We start from the raw sequence: 21,023 nt of genomic DNA, 5'->3' as shown, positions 1-21,023 counted from the left end.
GGAAGAAGAAGCGGGAACTCTCTGTCCTTTTCCGATACATTACGTATCTGCATACCAAATATCATCAAAATCCATGTAGCGGTATAAGCAGAAATCATTTTATTTAACGCCTGGAAACCGTACATTTTTCCGAGACAAAAAGGATCCTATGGCCTTTTCCGGGACTCAAAGTATCTCTATACCAAGTTTCATCAAAATCTGTTCAGCGGTTTAGGCGCAAAATAGGAAATTTTATAACGTGGTAACCGTAATTATCGTATGTCCTTTTACGAGAGTCAAAGTATGTGCACACCAATTTTCATCAAAATCGGTTTAGTGGTTTAGGCGCAAATCATTTTTGTTTATCATACGGGTACCGTACCTTTTTCCCGGATGTAAAGTATCCTATGTCCTTTCCCGAGACATAACGTATCTGTATACCAAATATTATCGAAATCCACGTAGCCGGTAGCGGTATAAGCTGAAATCATTTTTATTTAATGCCTGGGAACTGTACATTTTTTTAAATAAAAAGGACCCTATGTCCTTTCCCGGGACTCAAAGTATCTCCATACCAAATTTCAGAAGAATCGGTTCAGCGGTTTGGGCGTGACAAGGTAATTTTATAACATTTTGTTAAAATTAAAGCACTAAAATTTGTATTGAAAGAACAAATCAGAATTTTGCATCTAAGTGAAATAGCACAAAGGACATTAATGCTATGTAATAAGCCCTATAGCAATATTGCATTAACCATTTTTATACGTTTTCTCTTAAAACTGAATGTAAAATTAAAATGTTTTTTCATAATCATAATCTACGCATTTCAACAAAAAAAAGATACCGCACAATAACATTTTTTTGCTTAAAATAAGCAGAAAATAAAGATTATTCCAAAAAAACTTAAAACACCGATTACTCAAAACTAGTCCGATGTGGGATGACACACCAATGCTTAACAGCATCCATTATTACATACTACTAGCTGTCCCGGTGAACTTCGTGTCACTTTAAAACCTTCCCTGGACTTCTACGAATATTTTAAGACTAAAATTAGCCCAACCCGTTCAGCCGTTTTCGAGTTTTAGCGTTACTAACATAATTGAAAATCCATTTTTATATATTTGACTTTTAAGTATTATCACAAATCTTTTGTATGGGAGCATAGAAAAGTGTTGTTTTTAGACTTTTTCAGGATTTTTTTTTAGAATTTTTCTCCCCGTAAGAACCATCCTCGTACTTCAAGGAATATTTTTAAAAAGAATTAGCGAAATCGGTCCAACCGTTCTCGAGTTTTGCGCTTAGCAACACATTCAGCGACTCATTTTTATATTATAGAAGAAGATTAAAACTTGGTAAGTAGATGTAGTCTATGAGCCGCTTTAAGATTTTGATACAAAAACGGAAATATTATTAAAAATTTTAGGGGTCCCCATCACAGGGCTCTTATAGTTTCGGAGAAAAGGGGCCGTGACATACGGACGGACGGACAGACAGACAGACAGACAGACATGACGAATCTATAAGGGTTCCGTTTTTTGCCATTTGGCTACGAAACCCTAAAAAGTGGCATGCTCGTTTTCATACAAATTCTAATTAAAAATTCAAATTTAAAATAATTTATTTGCTGATATAAAAAATTCAAATGGAGCGACATGCGGTATCTATATTGATCTATGTCTGTGGTACTAACTATAGTCAATACTTTGCAGGCTGTATCGTGGTGATATCGTACTCGCTGATGGGGCGACGGCTGTGCTCAGTGCTGCCGCCCTTCGACCAAACTGAAGGCAGCACTAACAGTCAGCAGGTAAGGGCAGGTTTCTTCTGTATTATACAATTCTGAGTAATGAAGAGAACAGCTTGTTTTACTTGCGTTAAACAGGCTACGAAATGACAATGTCGATTTTGATGTAATTTGGCACAGATGAAATATAGACCAAAGGGAAAGCGGTACTCTAACATGCCGTTACTGTGATTATAACATACAAATTTAGCAAATTTCGCGATTAAAATATCTTTGTATAATATTATAATATATTTAGATATACTTTAATTAATTATTAAAATAAAATATATCATAAAATTTATTAAAGTTAATATTTATTTAGGTACTTTAATAAAAGCTGCTTTTTTAATTGAGGCAAAGATTCCTTCCATTCACCGTTTTTAATTACGTTAATTAATATTCTACTAAGAGATTACTTATTTTTAGCCGTCTCCCAAGAAGAAGAAGGTTATTTTAGAACACAGAGGAAAATCTTGCCATTTTTTTAGGTTTTTGGTCGTTCTTATCTTTTTTAATAATAAAATTATGAAAAAAAAGAAAACATAGGGATATGCTAATAGTGGCCATAGATATTCAGGGAAAAAATCATAACTCTACCGGCATTATCCAGGGAGGAAACAGGGGACAGCGTTTGTATTGAAAAACGGCGGTGTGAACTCCTCTTAAATATTGTTTTTGAAAATATAGGTGTATACTAAAGCCGGTCATAGACGGACCGCATCTTGCAGTCGAGATTGACTGCGAGATGCGGTTGCCGCACGGCGATCTGCAGTTTCCATACTAAATTCATATCCGCAATAATTTATACGTGGGAGAGCCATGCTTCGGCACGAATGGGCCGGCTCGACCGGAGAAATACCACGTTCTCACAGAAAACCGGCGTGAAACAGCGTTTGCTCTGTGTTTCGCCGAGTGAGTGAGTTTACCGGAGGCCCAATCCCCTACCCTATTCCTTTCCGTACCATCCCCTATTCCCTCTTAAAAGGCCGGCACCTGCAGCTCTTCTGATGCTGCGAGTGTCCATGGCCGACGGAAGTTGCTTTCCATCAGGTGACCCGTTTGCTCGTTTGCCCCCTTATTTTCATAAAAAAATAAAATAAAATACACGGACCGCTTAAACTGTTCTTAAGTGGTCGGTGCGTACTTTAGGTGGAGCAGTCGATCCCGACTGCAACTAGCTGTCCGTCAATGGCCAGTCTAAGAGATCACAACAATTGTTTCAGAGGATACGTCTAGTACGGGAGCGCAAGCGAGTAGCGTGGATACTGCTGCTGCTGGCCGTGCTGTTCGCGATGTGCTGGCTGCCGTACAACATACTCCAGCTGTTGCTGGACGTCAATGCTGTTGAAGTTGACTCTGTTGCGCTGTTGCTGCCATACACGTTGTTGTTGGGTAAGAATAGTCCAAGAATTTGACTGGCGCACTCAGAGACGAACATTAATTACTTAAATGAAATTAAGTCTTGACTTTTTTTACTTAAATGAAATTAAGTCTTGAGAATTAAGATTAAATCTTGACATAAGCCTCATACGTCGTCAGTAAAACTCTTCATTAAATTGAAGATTAATCAGAATTCGTCTCTGAGAACGGCAGTGAGAGTATTTTATAGTGAGTCGTGAGAAATATATTATATTTTTTAAAGTTTCCAATTTTTCATACTTTGTGTAATAGTGACTTTAAATTAAATAAGTAGAGGTTTTCTGGGTGACAAAAAATTATCTAGCTAGGTTTAAATTTAAATGAAGAGAATTTTTTCCTTAATTATTTACTCTATGAGTGATACGTGAATGCCACGTAGCTCATGCGTAGATGCCACGTAGCGTCTACGTAGCTGCTACGTAATATCTTTGTAGCATCTACGTGGTACTTAGGTAGCAGCTTCGTAGACGCTACGTAGCAGCTACTCAACTAATTGACCTCTGGGGCTCAATTGGTTGAGTGTGTGGCAGCTCAAGCTCATCAAATACATGTATGATATAATAAAAATCTTAAATATTATATGTATAAAATATATTAAATATATTGCCGTTGTCTGGTACCTGTAACACAAGTCCTTTAGGTACTTAGCACGGGGCCAGACTGACGTGTGAAGCGTCCATAGATATTATTATTATTATTAATCTCCTCAATGGTACATTCGTTAGGCATGAGAATAGGTTATCATTTACTTTTTATAGTGATACTGGAAATAATGTATATGGCAAAACAACGCCGGGTCAGCTAGTATATAAAAACTTTTTTTATACACACACGCCGATTAATGCCGAAGTTTGACAGGTCACGCGAACTCGGCGATCAACCCCATCGTGTACTGCCTCATGACCCGCAACTTCCGGCGGTCGCTGCGGAAGCTGCTCTGCCACGACACCGGTAACATACACTCTAGTACTCACTTTCATGTAAGTTCTATATGTAGACACTACATACATACATAACGATATTATTATCAGATATTTTTTAATCAGATGTTATACTTACACCCCCTTACTAATAAACGTTGTCTAAGCTTTGAATGGTTATACAGTGTTTTGTTCCTGTCACACGAGTGACATTTTTAATTGGATTGAAGAAGACAAAACACTGTATAATTATTCAAAGCTTATACAGCGTTTATTAGTAAGGTGAAAAATGTTTTCCGAGGTTCGGGAACTAACCCGGCGAGTAGAACCGGCGCGTAAAAAACTTACTAAAAATATTACTTTATTTATTTTTACGACTTACACATAATCGTATTATATTCTTTTACAACCGAATCAGGCAAAACACGCAAGCTCCGAGGAACCGAATGCTGACTATAGCAAAATACAAAACAATTCTTTATATTCCTTGGAGGTTGGGCACAGAGTATTCCGTCACATTTTTTTTTTAATGAAATAAGGGGGCAAACGAGCAAACGGGTCACCTGATGGAAAGAAACTTCCGTCGCCCATGGACACTCGCAGCATCAGAAGAGCTGCAGGTGCGTTGCCGGCCTTCTAAGGGGAAATAGGGGAGGGTAGGGAAGGGAATAGGGGAGGGTACGGGAGGAAATAGGAGAGGGTAGGGAAAGGAAAAGGGTAGGGGATTGGGCCTCCGGTAAACTAATTTTACTATGACTTTATAACCCTATGAAATATAGCTAGTAGTGGTATATATTAAAGTTGGTTTTCTTTTATTCTATTAACATAATTAGTGCGATTAATCTTCCTAATTGTTGGTGTTTCCGTACCGGATTTTATGTCGACCATTACCATAGAACATTTGTTAGATAACATCGCTTAGTGGCTACAAACCCGTATTTCAGACGTCTTGAAATTCTCCTTAATTTCGTCAAGGGACGCAAATCTTGATAATTTAGTACTGTTATTGTCAAGATAAGCTTCATAGCTTATCTGGACATGTATATTAATGAAAAGACTGGATTTTCCTTAAAGGAAGTGGGGGAAAATGTTCCTACAAAAAGTAAGCACTTAACCTATATTTTAAGACACTCAAGTTCTTGTTCCATTACAAACAGATGATCATTTCGGGATATTTTCTAAGTGGCCTTTACCATGTCAAGGCTATTATTGGTAATAGCGAACATAATATCATACTTTGCGTTATATTAAGTTAGATATGTCTTTTATTTTTCAAACTAAGTCAGACCAAATAACAATGTAAACGAATTACAGGAAACAGCATTATTTTTCAATTGTTAAAGTTCTGAAACCACGAGAAATAAAAATAGTTAAAAAACTAAAAAACATGCTTTTGATTTTTTTTATTTAACAAATTATTGCATTGTCATTGGCTCTTTATACATATGTAAAGTTTCGAATTAACTAGACTCTAGTAGATAGGTAAAAATCGCACTCGCTGATTCTGTTTCATATAAGGGATCCATACGGTAGGTTTAGCTGCCAGTTTTACCACAGCCATGCCTGTGATTGTTAAATAACCTACCGTGTAATACAGTGACTGATGGTTGCATGAAATTGTTTGACGAAAATCTGGATATCTTGATTTTTGCTTCATGCAACCATCAGTCACGAATTTTGAGTGAGTGTTGTTACATCTGACAAAATAGAAAAAAATTTAGAAACGTATACCTTTGAAAATTTTGGCTGTGACTGACATAAAACTGAAGAGAATTGAGTGACCGTCTAATACCATTCGTCAGTCTATCAGTCACACTTAATTCATGATTGACGGAATTGACTGTCGCTTGCATGATCGTGTAATGGATGCCTTACAACCCAATCTAATAAAAGCGTGTAAAAAAGTTAGGCTGGGATAAGGCATATACGCTTGCTTCGCATTTCATACATCAAAACACACTTTTACAGCAAGGCGTTGTTTAGTGACTCTGTGCGCGAGGCGTAGCTTATAGGCATATCAGGTTGATGTGAGTGTGACTGTGTGTGTGATATGATACATATCAGTGATATCTCGGTCATAATTACGTCTACTGTGGAAATATATGAATCGGCCTCATTTTTGATTTTATTTCGTTGTTGTCTAAAGGGCGCACCCAGAGAGATATTTAAAGATTATTTAACTTTAATTAAAATATGAGGATAAATGCCTTAGTTCTCTTACATTTATAATCAAAATCATAATGAAATTAAAGTTAAGTACCCATTGAATGTTTCTGTGTGCGGCCATAATTTATATACCTTAGGGTCAATTCAGACCGCAACGCGACGCATAGATGCATTTCTAAAATTGGGTATTTAAAAAAAAAAAAATTTAATGTATTTTATAACCTTTTTATTAATGATATTGATATTTAAATGTTTTTTCAATTACTTAATTATAAACAATTAAAAATTCATGAAATTTAAATAAAGTCACGTGACTCATAAACGCGCCATGATTGATATGTGACGTCACAATGTTAAATACATTTCAATAGTATACGGCAATATTACCCTTATTTCGTTGACGTTTAAGGTGAAAATTGTTCGCGCTAACTATAATATGCCATGTACGTAGCTAAACCTTATAGTAAATCCACAATAAACTGATGCTCCTATGACTAGAAATAAGAATTAATGTCTTAAGCGCCCGTTTTGTTTATTGTAAAACAAACTCTATTTTCTGTACTGAAGGTGTGTTTTGGTATTCAGTTTTAATAAATTTAAGGCTTTGGGTTTAGAAGTACGCATCCATTAAAAATATTTGTTTGTTAAACTATTCGTGGTATGCTAGTACTACTGTTTTTATTGTTCTGTGGTGAAAAAAAACATTATGAGGTCACACGCCCTTAGGTTAGTGCCGGACTCTGTCGGCGTGCCTTCCAATTTTATTTTAAAATAACTTTTGAATTATTGCGAAAAAAATATAAAACAAGAATGTTTTGTTATAAAAATTAAGTATATAATATTATTATGATCTTTCCATTAAAGTATCAATTTTTTTTTTAATACTTAATTGTACAGAATTGACAGATTTCAATTGCGTGAGACGTCTTGCAAATCTGTCAAATCCATACAAATTTAGAAATGCATCTACGCGTCGCGTTGCAGTCTGAATCAACCCTAAGCCTACAATCTAACCTGTTTCTAGATGCAGGGCTTGAGGCAAAAGTCCAACACGTCTAGTGTCCGAACCTGCACCACGGTCACCTTTCGGAGCAGTGGCAACGGCCGCAGCTCGCGTCGCGGCTGGCGAGGACGCGGGCCGCACTACCTCTGAATTGCGTGCACACAGTGGCACTAATAAAGAACAGGCCGGCCGCGGTGAGCTATGAGGTTGGGTCGCGGTGGCGAGGCCGAGGGCTTCACTACCTGTGAATTGCGCACACACCACTATGACGTGCCACTGCACTACTAAATAACAGACTGGCCGCGGTGAGCTAGGAGGTCCTGTCGCGGCTGGTGAGGTTAAGGACCGTTCTACCTGTGAATTGCGCACACACAGTGGCACATCGTCATTTATTTGTACACACAGTGACCATGAAGTTTCTAGTCACCAAGTTGTGGGAGGTGTGTAGAATAGACTGTTCGCGTTAAGCAAACGTTCAAAGTTAAATTTTTAATCTGTAACAGAAGTCATCATACAAATAATCACAGATTTCTAAAAAGTGTAAATTTTCACTTTTTAGAAATCTGTCTGCCTTGGTCACAAATACTGTGACTGCGATATTTTAAGTTAAGTGAAGTAGTAATAAAAACTCAATTGTAAATTTCCTTTGTATATTGTATTAATTTATTTCCCGTAGAATTTAGGGATAAAATATTATTATTGCTTTAAATATTTTATTCAAGTTTTACTTGAATTGCTTCAAGAAAATTGTAATCTCCATTAAGTCTATTTCTTGTTCCGAAAGCTTTTAAAGTGTAAATTTTATTGAAATAATATTCAACTAGGGTACGGGCACCAGTAGTCAGCCTTTTAGTGGAAAGTGCAAGTTTAAATGTGGATAGAAAATTATTTAAAATAGTAATCAAAAACCTTTTGTACTCATTCACTTAATCATTTATTAAACATTGTTATGAAATTAACATATAAGATAATTTTTGTTAATAAGTATTGAAAATAAATTATTTTTCAAAATAAGGCATATTTCCCCAGTACTCAGCCGTCACAACCCAGTTCTCGGCCAAATAGCTACCAGTAGTCAGCCTCTCCTTAGATGGACCTCGAAAGAGACCTATGGAACTGAAACAAATAAACAATGCATGTCTGGTCTCTGACGATGCCAAAAAACTAAGAAATTACTTGGTAGGTAGGTGCTTCATAAATAAATGAATAAATTAAGCAGAGTAACTTACTGATGGCTGAACACTGGGTATACCTCACCAGTACTCAGCCGTGGTTCGACCGTATCTAGTAAGGCGGCCGACTACTGGTTTTTATATGGAATTATGTATGACCAGGGGGCCTATTATGAGCTCTTAAATCAATTCACTTTACGTCCTTATACTGACTGTATAAGGACGTAAAGTGAATGGATTTAAGAGCTCGTAATAGGCTCCCAGTACTCAGCCGGGGGCCGGGTGGCCGAACACTAGATAATGTACAAGAAACGCATACCCAGTAGTCAGCCACCTCATTATTTAAATAACTATAAATAAACTGTTCTATAACTCATTTAATTTAGACGTAAAAAAATGTAATAACAATATATTTTAATAGAACATGACACAAAAATTAAGAAGAAATCACAATAACTCACCTTTTTGTCGGGCACTTCCCACTAAGAAAATTTTGGCACGCAAGCCGCATCTTGGCTCGACTAGTGACAACGTCGAATTGGAATCAAATTACCATTTCTTGCAGCCACTTAGCATCATTGTGACGTTCTGAACTGACCAATAAGATGCCCAAGCTTTTTTTAAACGTAACTTGATTGGTTAATTTGCAATAGAACGCTATTTCTATAGGCTTATAGCAGGAAAAGGCTGACTACTGGTGTGGGGCTGACTACTGGTGCCCTTACCCTACCCCATAATATTTTATACTGCTACATTTCAATATCTTAACAACATTAAACCTAGAAACAGTGCCGACTTTAGTACAACCAGTGCCCTGGGCGATATTTCTTAAGCTCCTGACTGCGATTCAAATACATACGAAAAAAATCGGCCATGCGAGTCGTATTTGCGCGCGGAAAGTTGCGACACCTAATTTTGTTAGCCTTCGGCGTCTTTTTAAAAATTTTATCCGGCGCCCTGAGCGGTTGCCCAACCGCGCCCTTCCAAAGCCGCTACTGCTAAGAACTTGCATCGGTCGTTATAAGTTAAGTTGTATTTTAGTTGAAGCCGTGTCTCGTGTATCGGCCTTAAGTAAAACGTGAGCGGAATCTCAAACATATTGCTTGTTAAAAACTTTGTTTCAAAATATATATTTTATTAAAAATATAAAAAATTATGGTCAGTGGCATATGGTAAAAGACAGACAGACGGACAGACATGAAAGTCTCAGGGTCGGGTCCCGTTTTTACCCTTTGGGTACGGAACCCTAAAAAGGTAATATTATATATCTATTAAACGATTATCTGAATTTTATTCAAATCTATTATTTTAATCCAAAATTAAAACAGCTTCATTCTGTAGCCGACGTAGTTAATTTCCTTGTGTAAATCGGGCTATACGCCCAATTTACATTATCTGTAATCATCTGTGTTTAAAAAATATATAAATACTAGCGACCCGACCCGGCTTCGCATCGGGTATAAAATATATATGAAAAAATGATTAAAATCGATTCAGCAGTTTTGACTTGTATTCATTATTAGATGACGCCCGCAACTCCGTTGCGCCAAAACTCGTTTATCGCGTTTTGAAGTCGGTACCAGATAGCTGAATCTTTAGTTCTCTGACAGAATATTTGAAACTTTTGGTACTGGCACCGACTTCAAAATTATGAAGATTGAGTACAGAAATAGTTGAGGTTTAGCCGAATTCGGAAAAAGGCACTATTAGATAGGAAAAATTATTAAATACTTTTTAGTTCATATTATAAGGATGTAATTATTGTTTTTACCTTGGAAGTCGGTTTTAATTTTTTGTTAAAAATAATAATTTCTCTCTTTTTAGTTACCTACTAACCATCGCGTAAAAAAATACTTCAACCCCTTAATATTATCTTAATCTTGGTAAATGTTTACAAACCTACCCCAATTTATTTGACAAACTACTACAAGTCGACGGAGCCCCGCTACGCGGGGCTCCTATATCTGGGTGTTGTGGTCTAAGTTCCAACCTAACCTAACCTACTTTTGGCCTTTCAAGATTGTGTTTGTTTTTGTTTTGGCCCCCCGCGCCCCCCCTTTAGGGGGGGCTGCCCCCCCCCCCCCCCGTCCCCCCCTTCGGTATCCGTGGCTGAGTAGTTAAGTAAGACCCACTCATCACAGCCTTGAGATGCCTTAAAAACACTTCGTAAACATCAGAAAACACACACACATCTTATCTGAAGATTACGAAAATCTCAAATGCGAATTTCTTCTAAACGGAGAGTTTACTGGCGGTGGAAACAGTAAGTAGGAGTTTTTCTCACCCAAAACAATCCTCCTTAACCCATGTCACCAACATTTAATTGACGTAGGTTCCTAAACCTTAGCTAAATTTTTCTAAGTATTTTCGCCATACTAACAAGGGTCACATTTCGGCCTGTCATTCGACAGGGGTTGATTTTTGAGAAAAGTTTATCGTAGCTTTTTTGCTTGGCGCCCCCTATCGATTGGTATAATAAAAAGGGTGGTCATAGGGTTGTGTTATTGTCGTCAAAATTTTTCTAAGTATTTTCGCCATACTAACGAGGTTCGTATATCGGCCTGTATCTGGCCGGGGGTTGATTTTTGAGAAAAGTTTATTTGAGCTTTCTTACTCCCCTTGGCGCCCCCTATCGATTGGTGTATTCAAAAGGGGTGGTTATAAGAGGTTGAATTTTTTCGTCCAAATTTTTTAAAGTATTTTCTCCGTGCTAACGAGGGTCACATTTCGGCCTGTCTTTCGACAGGGGTTGATTTTTGAGAAAAGTTTATCTGAGCTTTTTTGCTCCCCTTGGCGCCCTCTATCGATTGGTATATTCAAAAAGGGTGGTTATAAGAGGTTACAATTTTGACGAAAAATTTTTTCCATAGTGCCCCGTTTCCTTCAGTCCATCACAAATGTGTGCCTTACGCTCTGGAGTAAAGGTTGAATTTGTTACTTATGTTCAATTTTGTGGTACTTGAAATATTATGTATTTTGAAACAACATTAAGTATATTTTTTTATATTAAAATCGCTTCGTAATTAAACCAAATAAATAAGGACATAACGTGATGACTGATGATATTTTATGGTGTTGTGTGTATATTGTATCCATATTATACAACCATGTGAGTTGTGACATTGGTGACCCTGACATGGTAGTGATGATGATGATGATGAATGTAATTTGCATAGTAGCATATGCTTTCAGTTCTTAAAACAACGCCTAAACCCCCAAACTTGTATCTATAAGGAATCCGGAGTTCTCTTAGTATCTTCGGAACCATAGTATACCTTGGTGCAAAATCTTGCGTTTTGGTAGCATATGCTTAGGATTCTTTTCATAAAACCAAAATCACCATATGTGTCCGTATAAATTTTGAGGAGTTCCCTCGATTACTCATGGATCCCATCATCAGATCACCATTTTTGTGAAAATAGGACCAAATTGGAGTAAAACCTAATATAACAAAACAAAAATTTTGAAAATCGGTTCACAAACGGCGGAGTAGTGATCGAACATACAAAAAAAATCCACAGCCGAATATATAACCTCCTCGTTTTTTGGAAGTCGGTTAAAAAGCAACTTTGTTTTATAATATGTATAGATAAATATATATAAATATCTGTGTTTAGCAAAATGCTTTAGGATAGTACTTTAGTAGAAACATGTAAATCCGATAGAATTGATTTTTATCGTCCTCTATTTGTTCCATTTTTGTTATCGTCTTATGTTTGTTCCATACAGTTAGTATTTTGCGTAGAATATAGCGCGTATTTGGCGATGTCGTTGCGCCTTCATTGTGGCGTCGAAGTGATACTCTACTAGAAGAAATGTAGTCGTTCACTTGGAACGCACTAAAGCACTTAACCCCGGTTGGTCGCGCTTTTAAAATAACGCCGTTGGTCACCTGGGGTCTTTGAAAGCCCGAAAATTAAATGTCATAAAAATGGCATTTTATATATTTCTTAACTTTTTTCTGCAAATTATTGTTATTTATTTTAATATCAAGCAGAGTAAATAAAAAATTAATTATATTTTGAATAGTTATAACCAAAACTCACAATTTAAAAATAGAAGTCAAAAAGTTTCAAGTGGAAATAGTAAGACAAGAAAAAAAATAAAAAAAAAACAACATATTTTTAAATTGTGGTAAAACGTGTAGATAACTGAAATAATAGTTAAATTTCCTAAGCTTAGATTGAAATTTAAAAAGCTAAGTCCAAATAGCATATAAACTATTGAATGTTAATTATTGACAAATTTTCAGCATCAAAACCTTGTATATTTTATACATTTTCCTGTTCTAATACTTTAAACGTATAGTAAATATACTGCCAATTAGTTTCTAATCATCACCAAAAAATAATCATCATCATTTTGGTCTACATAGCAAAATATACATTTCTGGAAAAGTGCGTCTAAAACTTATTGTAAGCGATATAAAACAATAAGAACCAACACACGTATATTTTAGTTGATTTATTATTAAAATACAAGGAAAATCACAAAAAAGTCCATTTCGGTGTGAAAACTGTATGAAAATATCAAATTAAATTTAGTTACGCGGTTGGTCACCTGGGGTCTTTAAAGACTCCAGTGTGAATAAACACATCTGTAACACACAATACGTGCACGCGAGCTCAGATGAGTGGCAATTATATCGAAATATAATTCCTTTTAGGAAGCTACCTAAAGAGGGGAGTTGCTACGATTAATTTAAATATAGTTTTTTCTCGTTTTCGCAAACTCCGGGCTTTTAAAGACCCCACGCGACCAACCGAGGGTTAAGAACTCGCTTTTCAAGTTGTACTGAAATACTCTCCTAAACACTAAGATAATGCAAATTGGGCCTGACAAACTGCAAATATTCTTATAACCTCAAATAGACGTCAAATAACGGATTTTTGGGAGTTTTATCTTCAGCTATATTCACTACTCGAAAAATACCAATAATAATTAGTCGACGTTGGAGGAAAGTAGAGGTAGAGAGGGTCTATAGGTATACAATAAAATAGTCTTCTGAAAATAAACTCTCTTATGATACGTGTCCTTAACGTTGTCCTTCCACGTCACATATTGTGTGACGGCACACCCCGACGCTCATTGGGACGCGTCGAACTGAATCAAATGGATATTACTTCACAAATCACAAATTTTCTGGCACTTTGATTTGGTACGCTATGAGCTGTATATAAGGTGTATTTTGGTTTGAATCACAAAATGGAAATTTGGATCGAACAAATGAAGTGTATGGGCGACTACTCACCAATTTTGTTAAACTTATTGAAATGGTGTAATTTTATGTTATTTTCATTCTAAGAAACTGAATTGTTTAAGGATTTTCAGGCTCGATTTATTAAATCGCTCTTACGGCTAAGTCTATACTCAAGATCATTCTTGGGAGGAACTTCTAATTATTTATGAAACGTGTGTGTGTGTGTGCACTGTGCGCTAAGAATTAAGATATAAATGAAACTCGGTACTTAAAAGTTAAATGTGCTGTCAAATTGTTACGTGAGAGCCTTTCTTTATAATGGTCAAAGATTAATTTGAGTGCTTCATGATCTCGATAGTTCAAAACCATCTTAAGACTCTCGAAGCGTATTAGCCAAGTTTGGTATTGAGTAGGAGATTGAGTATAGGAGTTAAGATTTGTTAATTTATTTAGTTTATGAATAAAATGTTAAGATTTTTTAATAGATTTATAATTATTTTATAATCTAAGATAAATATTGTAAATAAATAGAGAAGTGCCAACGACGTGGTGCTTTACCCTACCCGCTTATTTATTTTTTGGTTTTAAGCTGTACTTAAACTATGTATAAAAAGTGTAAATCAAAAACATAATATTTTAAGGTACCAAAGATAATGTAATTCATAATATTTAAATGTAATAATTAAGTTACTTAGTTTTAAAACATATTAAACTGTATACGTAACTAGTCATATTTTTGTTTGAATATTAATAAATATAATTGACACTATGTTTTAAGAACGGACTCTGTTTATAGGATCTATTCAAGATTAATTGCTTAACACTTTGTTTGTTCACAATATCTTTGAAATCCTATTCAAAAATTTTAATCATTTGAAAAAGATCAAGTTCTTAATTAAATTATTATAGCTTAACTTATAAATTTTGTATTGGATTTGAATAGCATTACAATATGTAGTCATACAATATAACTTAGAAAAAATGTATAATAAAGTAATATATTGATGTATGTTTATTGAAATATAACTATTATACCAAATAAAGTTATTTAAATTATTTTAATACAAATGGCTACGCAGGAAATAAAGTGATTATTCAATTCATTTTGTGTTTCTTCTCGGCTTTTCCTAGAAAACCTTTTAACTTTTTTTAACATAAATCATAATATTTTTTATGAGCGTTTCCTTATTAAATTACCTATTAAAATAATTAAATGTAAGCTGTACCCTATTTGACAACATGTTTACAAAATACCCAACTACCAATAATAAACCCTATCTTAATTTCCTGTAATGGAAGATTTCAATCCACTTATCTTAATTATTTTGATTCAAAACTTAATTAATATAGCTGTATTAACTGTTTATCCTGTTTTTGAAAACAAGGAAAAACGGAGTAGCATTTGGACTCGGGAGAAGAGAGATTGTAATTTTATTCAAATATTTGTTTACAGTTTGGCACTTTCTACAGTCTATTTTCTAGATTTGAAATCTTATGGTATATATGTCGCAGCCGACTGGTTTACATAGCCGTTCAATCAAACAGCTAGCCCTTTGACTGAACAACGCCATTCAATCACACGGCTAGCTTTTAGATTGAATATTTTAGTCGCTCAAAACGTTCAACACTACAGCTGATTCAAAAGCCGCCGTCTAATTGAAGTAGTTCAGCGCGCACCGCTGCGGCGCTAGGTGCGTTTTATTTACAATATGGCGTCAACTAACAGGTGTTTGTTGGTGTTTGTGGTTGTTTTTCGGAAAGAAAGTAGTTAATGAAAGTTACAAGTGTTATCAAAGAGACAAAAATTATGGAGGCACAGACGAGTGAATCAAAATTTCAACAAATATTCGAGGAGAAATTACGGGATTATAAAATGGATGGACGCAGCTCCCCTGAAAGGGGGGTTCGGGGGGCACAGCCTCCCGTCAAAACAAAAACAAACACAATCCAGAAAGTCCGAAAGTTGGTTAGGTTAGGGTAGAACTTAGACCACAACACTGAGGGACGCGAGCGAGCGCAGCGAGCGTGCTGCGGCAGCAGCCGGCGACCGCCTTCAAATAAAAGGGGGGCTCGGGGGACGCAGCGCCCCGCCAAAACAAAAACAAACACAATCCAGAAAGTCCAAAAGTAGGTTAGGTTAGAACTGTGACTGTGCTGTGGCAGCAGCCGGCGACCGTCACAAAACACGCCTCAGAATTTTGAATAATCTTTCAATAAAATACAAAAAGTTTTCCTATTCTCCCATAATATTACTTATTAAGCTAATGGTCGCCCTAGTTAATTTGCCATTAAACCAGTTGGCTAAGCATCGTCTAGCTGTAGTGTTGAACGTTGTAGTCAACAAGTCGGCTAAACGACGTATAGCCGTGTGATTGAATGGCGTTGTTCAGTCAAAGGGCTAGCTGTTTGATAGCTGTTTGATTGAACGGCTATTTAAACCAGTCGGCTGCGACATATATATATATATATATATATATATATATATATATATATATATATATATATATATATATATATATATATATATTCATCGTTGTACAGTCTGTCAAGAAAGTGAAGAAATTAAAAAGTGGCAACATCGTAGTATCATCCCTTTCAAATCAATCTAAGAAAAAAGGAATGACACTACGATGTTGCCACTTTTTAATTTCTTCACTTTCTTGACAGACTGAAACAGTGATGATTGAATATTTGATACCTTTTCAAAATACTTAGATTTCTCGTTTAAATTATATCTACTGTAAATAATAACAAGCACATTATATAAATTACATTATCCTGCAAGTGTCGCCTCGCCGCAATTCATATGATCCTTAGCTTACTTAGTCAAATCTTCAGATAAGCACATACGAGTACATACTTAACAGCAACAGTTTACATACTGCTTATGTTGAATACTAGACGACGCCTACAAATTTTTTATTCGCGCGGGAACCTCCTAAATGGAAAATTCCCCAAATCATTCCTCAGTAACCTTACAAAAGTTATATTCTATAGAACTGACAGTCACAATTTATTCGACCGACACAAAGCCTTCGATAAGCCTTCTTTAGAGTTCGATTCGGATGAATGCAGTTTTTGGACAAAGAATATAACCTAAAATTTGCTGAATTGGAGCATTCATTGAATTCCGATATTAATTATTTATCCGAAAGGCGAAATGGCGTTATCAGGGCGATCGAAGCGAGCCCTAGTATAATGTCCCACAACCTGAACATTATGTGGTACATGTGGTACAATTTACAGAAAAACTATCGCGCCTATTGATTTGTACTTTAGCATAGTATTTTTTTATTTATACGTAGGTGTGTTATCATCAGTCAAGGACGACTGTGACGACGCGAGCCCTCACAATGCTCGGCTTTTAGCTAGTAATACGAGTATCGATTCTCAAGTAGAGGAAATTCATTTTTAGGGTTCCGTACCGTAACGTAATGTAACAACGGGATCCTATTAGGGTTGGACCTCATCTGGCAGCACGGAATTGCCTTTTTCCGTCGCCCTTTTTTTCTGTCGCTTAGAACTGCCATTTGCTAGGCCGAGACAGAAAGCATAATGCGATAGCACGCGACGGAATCCTCGAGGCGATCGGCATCACGGACAAAATGCAATGATCGGCAGGGACTTCGGAATGCTGAAGCGCGCTATAGCATGCTAACGCATCCTTTTACCGCCTTGCTATCGCGATCGCCTTTTTTGTCTGCGCAATGCGACAGCGCGCGTTCTCATGCGGCAGCACACTGCAGCACGTGGTAGCACAGGTGGAACAAATGCAATTCCGTGCTGCCAGATGAGGTCCAACCCTTACTGAGACTTCGATGTCTGTCCGTATGTTTGTTCCAGCCTGTATCTCAAGAACCGCTATAGCTAGGCTTCTGAAATTTTCACAGATTGTGTTTATCTGTTGCCGCTATAATATAAAATACTAAAAATAAAATAAATTTAATATTTAAGGGAGCCCCCCTTAAATATTAAATTTATTTTATTTTTACAAGGAACGTGATTTCTTTGGCCTTTTTGGCTCGTAATCAATAATGGTAACAACTAGGCACTTGAAATTTCCACAAAATCCTAAATTATATTTGCACTTTAATAATAATAATAAAATTAAAATAAAGTGAATATTTAAGATGGCTCCTACACAAAAAAACACAATTTTTTGTCTATTTTCGCTCTATATCGGTACGGAACCCTTCGTGCGCGAGTCCGACTCACACTTGGCCGATTATTTGTATAATTAAAAATTCGGTTTTAATTAAAATCGAGCTCGCGACTCCATTCAGCATTTTTTGTTACGAGTAAGTATCTCCTAAAGTTTAGATTCACCTTTTTAAGTAGAACTGCTAAAATTTTGTACTTAGTTTTATGTATACTGACATAATATTACCAATTATTGCTTCATTTTGAAGTTTGTATGGTTGGAGGTTATTTCAAAGAATAAAACTTGAAATATTTGTAATCCATCGCCATCTATGATTAATTCTTTGAACTAAGTACAAAAGAGCTTCACGTTATCTCGACGGAAATATTGCGAAGTTACGGCATCGACAACGTAAATAACGTGGAAAATATTTCTTGTATTATGACACAGATGTCATGTCACGTTTAGTTATTGGCCCAAAGGCTGGCGACAGCCAGACATTCCTAATTTTATAAAAGCTAAATATTTACCTACTAATTACCCCTATAGAGTTAAAAAGGACCAGCAAATATTCAATGTCGGTCGCGGCTACTTTAGGAGGTATTCCGTTCTGAAAGTCTTTTCAAACAGGCTAAATTTCAAGTTTCCGCGTTAATAAAACAAATGTCAGGTTGTCGTTGGCTCTTACCTTCATCATTATTATCATCTAGCAATATAATATAATCTAGTGCCCTCTACATATCGAAGTTCGGCGGACAGCAGGTTGATTTCTTCCGGTCTTGGGCTGATTTCTTTAATTGTGGGTAGCTACATCTGGTCCATTATTTTATTTTACTTTATATATTTTATCTACCAGATACCTTTTGTATTTGATTCTCGTTTTAGAGCTTTTTGACAGAAGTTTATCCATTCAAAAGAGTTTTTCATTGCGATTAAACCAAATGGTAATAATTGGTGGCGTTGAGTTTATTTAATTACAAAATTAATTATTCCTTATGGCCTGATAGTTTTCTCGTGAAAAAAAAACTAAAAAAAACGTCAAATGAATAAAAAAGAATTTCTTATTTCTTGATAAAATATTTGTTACCTATATAATATAATACTAGCTGTTTGACCGAGCTAGAATGATTCTTAGCTAGATCGATTTGTCGCCCCCGAAACCCCCAATATACTAAATTTCATGAAAATCGTTGGAGCCGATATATATATATATATATATATATATATATATATATATATATATATATATATATATAAGAATTGCTCGTTTAAAGATATAAGATAAGATATTACACCCATTACGGGAACGATTTATAGGCATTTTTAATTAAACCATTGTAGCGCGTGTGTTAATTATTATTATTGTTTGTATGTGCGCGTAATAATAGTTGTAACGACGCCCGCCGAATCGAGTCGATCTTGTTGCATCGGGGCTCGAGGTCAAGGGGCACCGCGGGGTGAAGCGTCCTGGAATGCACCGGCGAGCGCGGCACCCCCGCGCCAGTCGGGACGCGCGAGCGTAAGCTGCATTACGTGATTGTGTACTTTGTTGTTATTATACCTAATTATAGTTATTAGTGAGCCACACCTGTATTTTAAGTGCATAAGTAAAGTGAATAAAAGTATTGCACCTTAAAAATTGCGCCCAACTTGTGGCCGGACCACGAAAATGCCGAAAACGCGACAACAAGGAAACGCGAGTGCAGAAGTAACTGACGCTAACATGGCGGCGCCCGCGCCCGTGAATACCGGCGCCACATTGTCAGAAGCCCAGTTCACCGCACTTCTAAGCGGCGTGATCCAAAGTCTTCAGTCACAGACACAAGCAGCACCCGCCCCGACTCCGGCGACAGCAACGGTAGGAAATTTCGTCGCGTGCACCGCCCGCTTCGACGGAAAGAAAAACGACGCCGACGCCGTAGAAGCATTTATCGATAACATAGTTACGTACAAAGAGTGTGCGAATGTACCGGACCACATCGCGCTCCGTGGTATGCCTATGCTGCTAACGGGAGAGGCTGCGGTATGGTGGCAAGGCATAAAAGCCACCGTACAAACGTGGGACGACGCAATAAAAAGGCTACGTAACATGTTCGGCGCACCACGTCCCGCCCATTGGATATTTCGCGAGATTTTCGCCCGAGAACAAGAGGACGAGCACGTCGATTCCTTCGTGTTGAAGATCCGTGCCCACTTCGCTCGACTCCCGTACGAGGTTCCCGAAAAAATGAAGATAGACATAATTTATGGACTGTTAAGTGATAGTATTAGGAAGTGCGTGCCGCGCGAGAATATAGATAGCATAGATTGTTTGTTAGAGCGCGCTAGATATGTACGGCACTCTGTTTATAATGTTAACCCGTTAAACGCGGATGGGGGTAAGTTTGTACCAAAGGCGCCCGTTGCCGATGTTTATTCTAATACCGTTAGTAATGCGGATAGTAAAAATAATATCGTGTCTAAACGTGTTAGAACGCGTTGCGCGTCGTGTAGGAGAATTGGTCATACCACCGACGAATGTAGACGCAACGTAACGCCCAATGCCGACGAAGTGAAAGCTAAACCGATTTCTTGTTATGGTTGTGGTAAAGAAGATGTGATTCGCTCCAAGTGCCCGACGTGCAGGAGCACCGCTTCGACCAACCATCAAGTAAGTTTTCAAACGGCCGTTACGCGCGACGCCGGGGTGGCGCGCGTAACGGCCGTTTGTAAACGTAAACGTAACTGCTATACTTCTGAGGGATTATGTGTGGTGACCAAAGGAAGATCTTCCGACCGAGCGAGGTGTTATGCTCGGTCAGGCCGGAGCCCATGTGATACATTTCAGCTGTCGTATATATACCGACGCGCTTAGAAAACTTCGATAGCGCGATGTAGGAATGTTAAGCGAATTGTGGGCACATCACTCCCCCCCGAAGACCGCAAGTCGAATCTTGAAGTCTTGTCGCTTGAGTCGCCAGTGCCAGAGAGTTCCAGTGAACTTGTCGGAACTGTTGCAGTGAGTCCCGGTGAGTCGGAACTGTAAGCTACTGCACGGGAGTGAGTCGGATAGCTGCCGTGCGGAGCCGATGCTACGTGCTGACCAGTAGAGATGTGCTCTGCTTGCTGACCGGTCGGTGTAGTGAGAAAGCCCGATGCCGATGCAGAGTCGCCCAGGCCGCGGTACATTGCGGCTAGTGGACGAGTTACCCGATGAGGCGATGCTGGCTGGCGCGGTGCGGAGGGGCGGGGAGT

At 37.3% G+C, this 21,023-nt stretch overlaps 2 protein-coding genes and 1 long non-coding RNA gene across 3 annotated transcripts in view; 2 read left to right on the top strand and 1 right to left on the bottom strand.

Moving 5' to 3' along the window:
• The window catches only part of LOC121730845 (QRFP-like peptide receptor), a 107,763-nt gene extending 100,275 nt beyond the window's left edge, over nucleotides 1-7,488 (top strand). The window contains exons 5-8 of the mRNA XM_042120035.1: nucleotides 1,692-1,789; nucleotides 2,992-3,160; nucleotides 4,046-4,167; nucleotides 7,298-7,488. Of these exons, the coding sequence (XP_041975969.1) occupies nucleotides 1,692-1,789; nucleotides 2,992-3,160; nucleotides 4,046-4,167; nucleotides 7,298-7,426 (518 nt within the window). The 3' untranslated portion in view covers nucleotides 7,427-7,488. The remainder of the gene's footprint in view (nucleotides 1-1,691; nucleotides 1,790-2,991; nucleotides 3,161-4,045; nucleotides 4,168-7,297) is intronic.
• Nucleotides 7,489-8,263: 775 nt separating this feature from the next.
• Nucleotides 8,264-8,955, bottom strand: LOC121730848. The gene is made up of 2 exons (XR_006036155.1): nucleotides 8,910-8,955; nucleotides 8,264-8,392 (listed from the first exon to the last, which is right to left on the bottom strand). It is a non-coding gene; the product is annotated as an uncharacterized LOC121730848 (long non-coding RNA).
• A 10,557-nt stretch (nucleotides 8,956-19,512) lies between these two features.
• On the top strand, nucleotides 19,513-20,501 carry LOC121731153 (activity-regulated cytoskeleton associated protein 2-like). Its single transcript, XM_042120508.1, has 2 exons — nucleotides 19,513-20,167; nucleotides 20,401-20,501. Exons 1-2 carry the CDS (start codon nucleotides 19,513-19,515, stop codon nucleotides 20,499-20,501), a joined length of 756 nt encoding a protein of 251 aa, XP_041976442.1.
• The last annotated feature ends 522 nt before the right edge of the window (nucleotides 20,502-21,023 follow it).

The sequence above is a fragment of the Aricia agestis genome, chromosome 10 (genome assembly GCF_905147365.1).
Source record: "Aricia agestis chromosome 10, ilAriAges1.1, whole genome shotgun sequence".
Classification (NCBI taxonomy): domain Eukaryota; kingdom Metazoa; phylum Arthropoda; class Insecta; order Lepidoptera; family Lycaenidae; genus Aricia; species Aricia agestis.
This window is presented reverse-complemented; position numbering and strand designations above follow the sequence as displayed.

Excerpts from the sequence above, each read along its gene's own strand:
- LOC121731153 (XM_042120508.1), top strand. The coding sequence starts at position 19,513 with ATGGCGGCGCCCGCGCCCGTGAATACCGGCGCCACATTGTCAGAAGCC. Across the intron at positions 20,168-20,400 it reads CCCGTTAAACGCGGATGGGG|TGCCCGACGTGCAGGAGCAC; the intron begins GTAAGTTTGTAC and ends ATTCGCTCCAAG.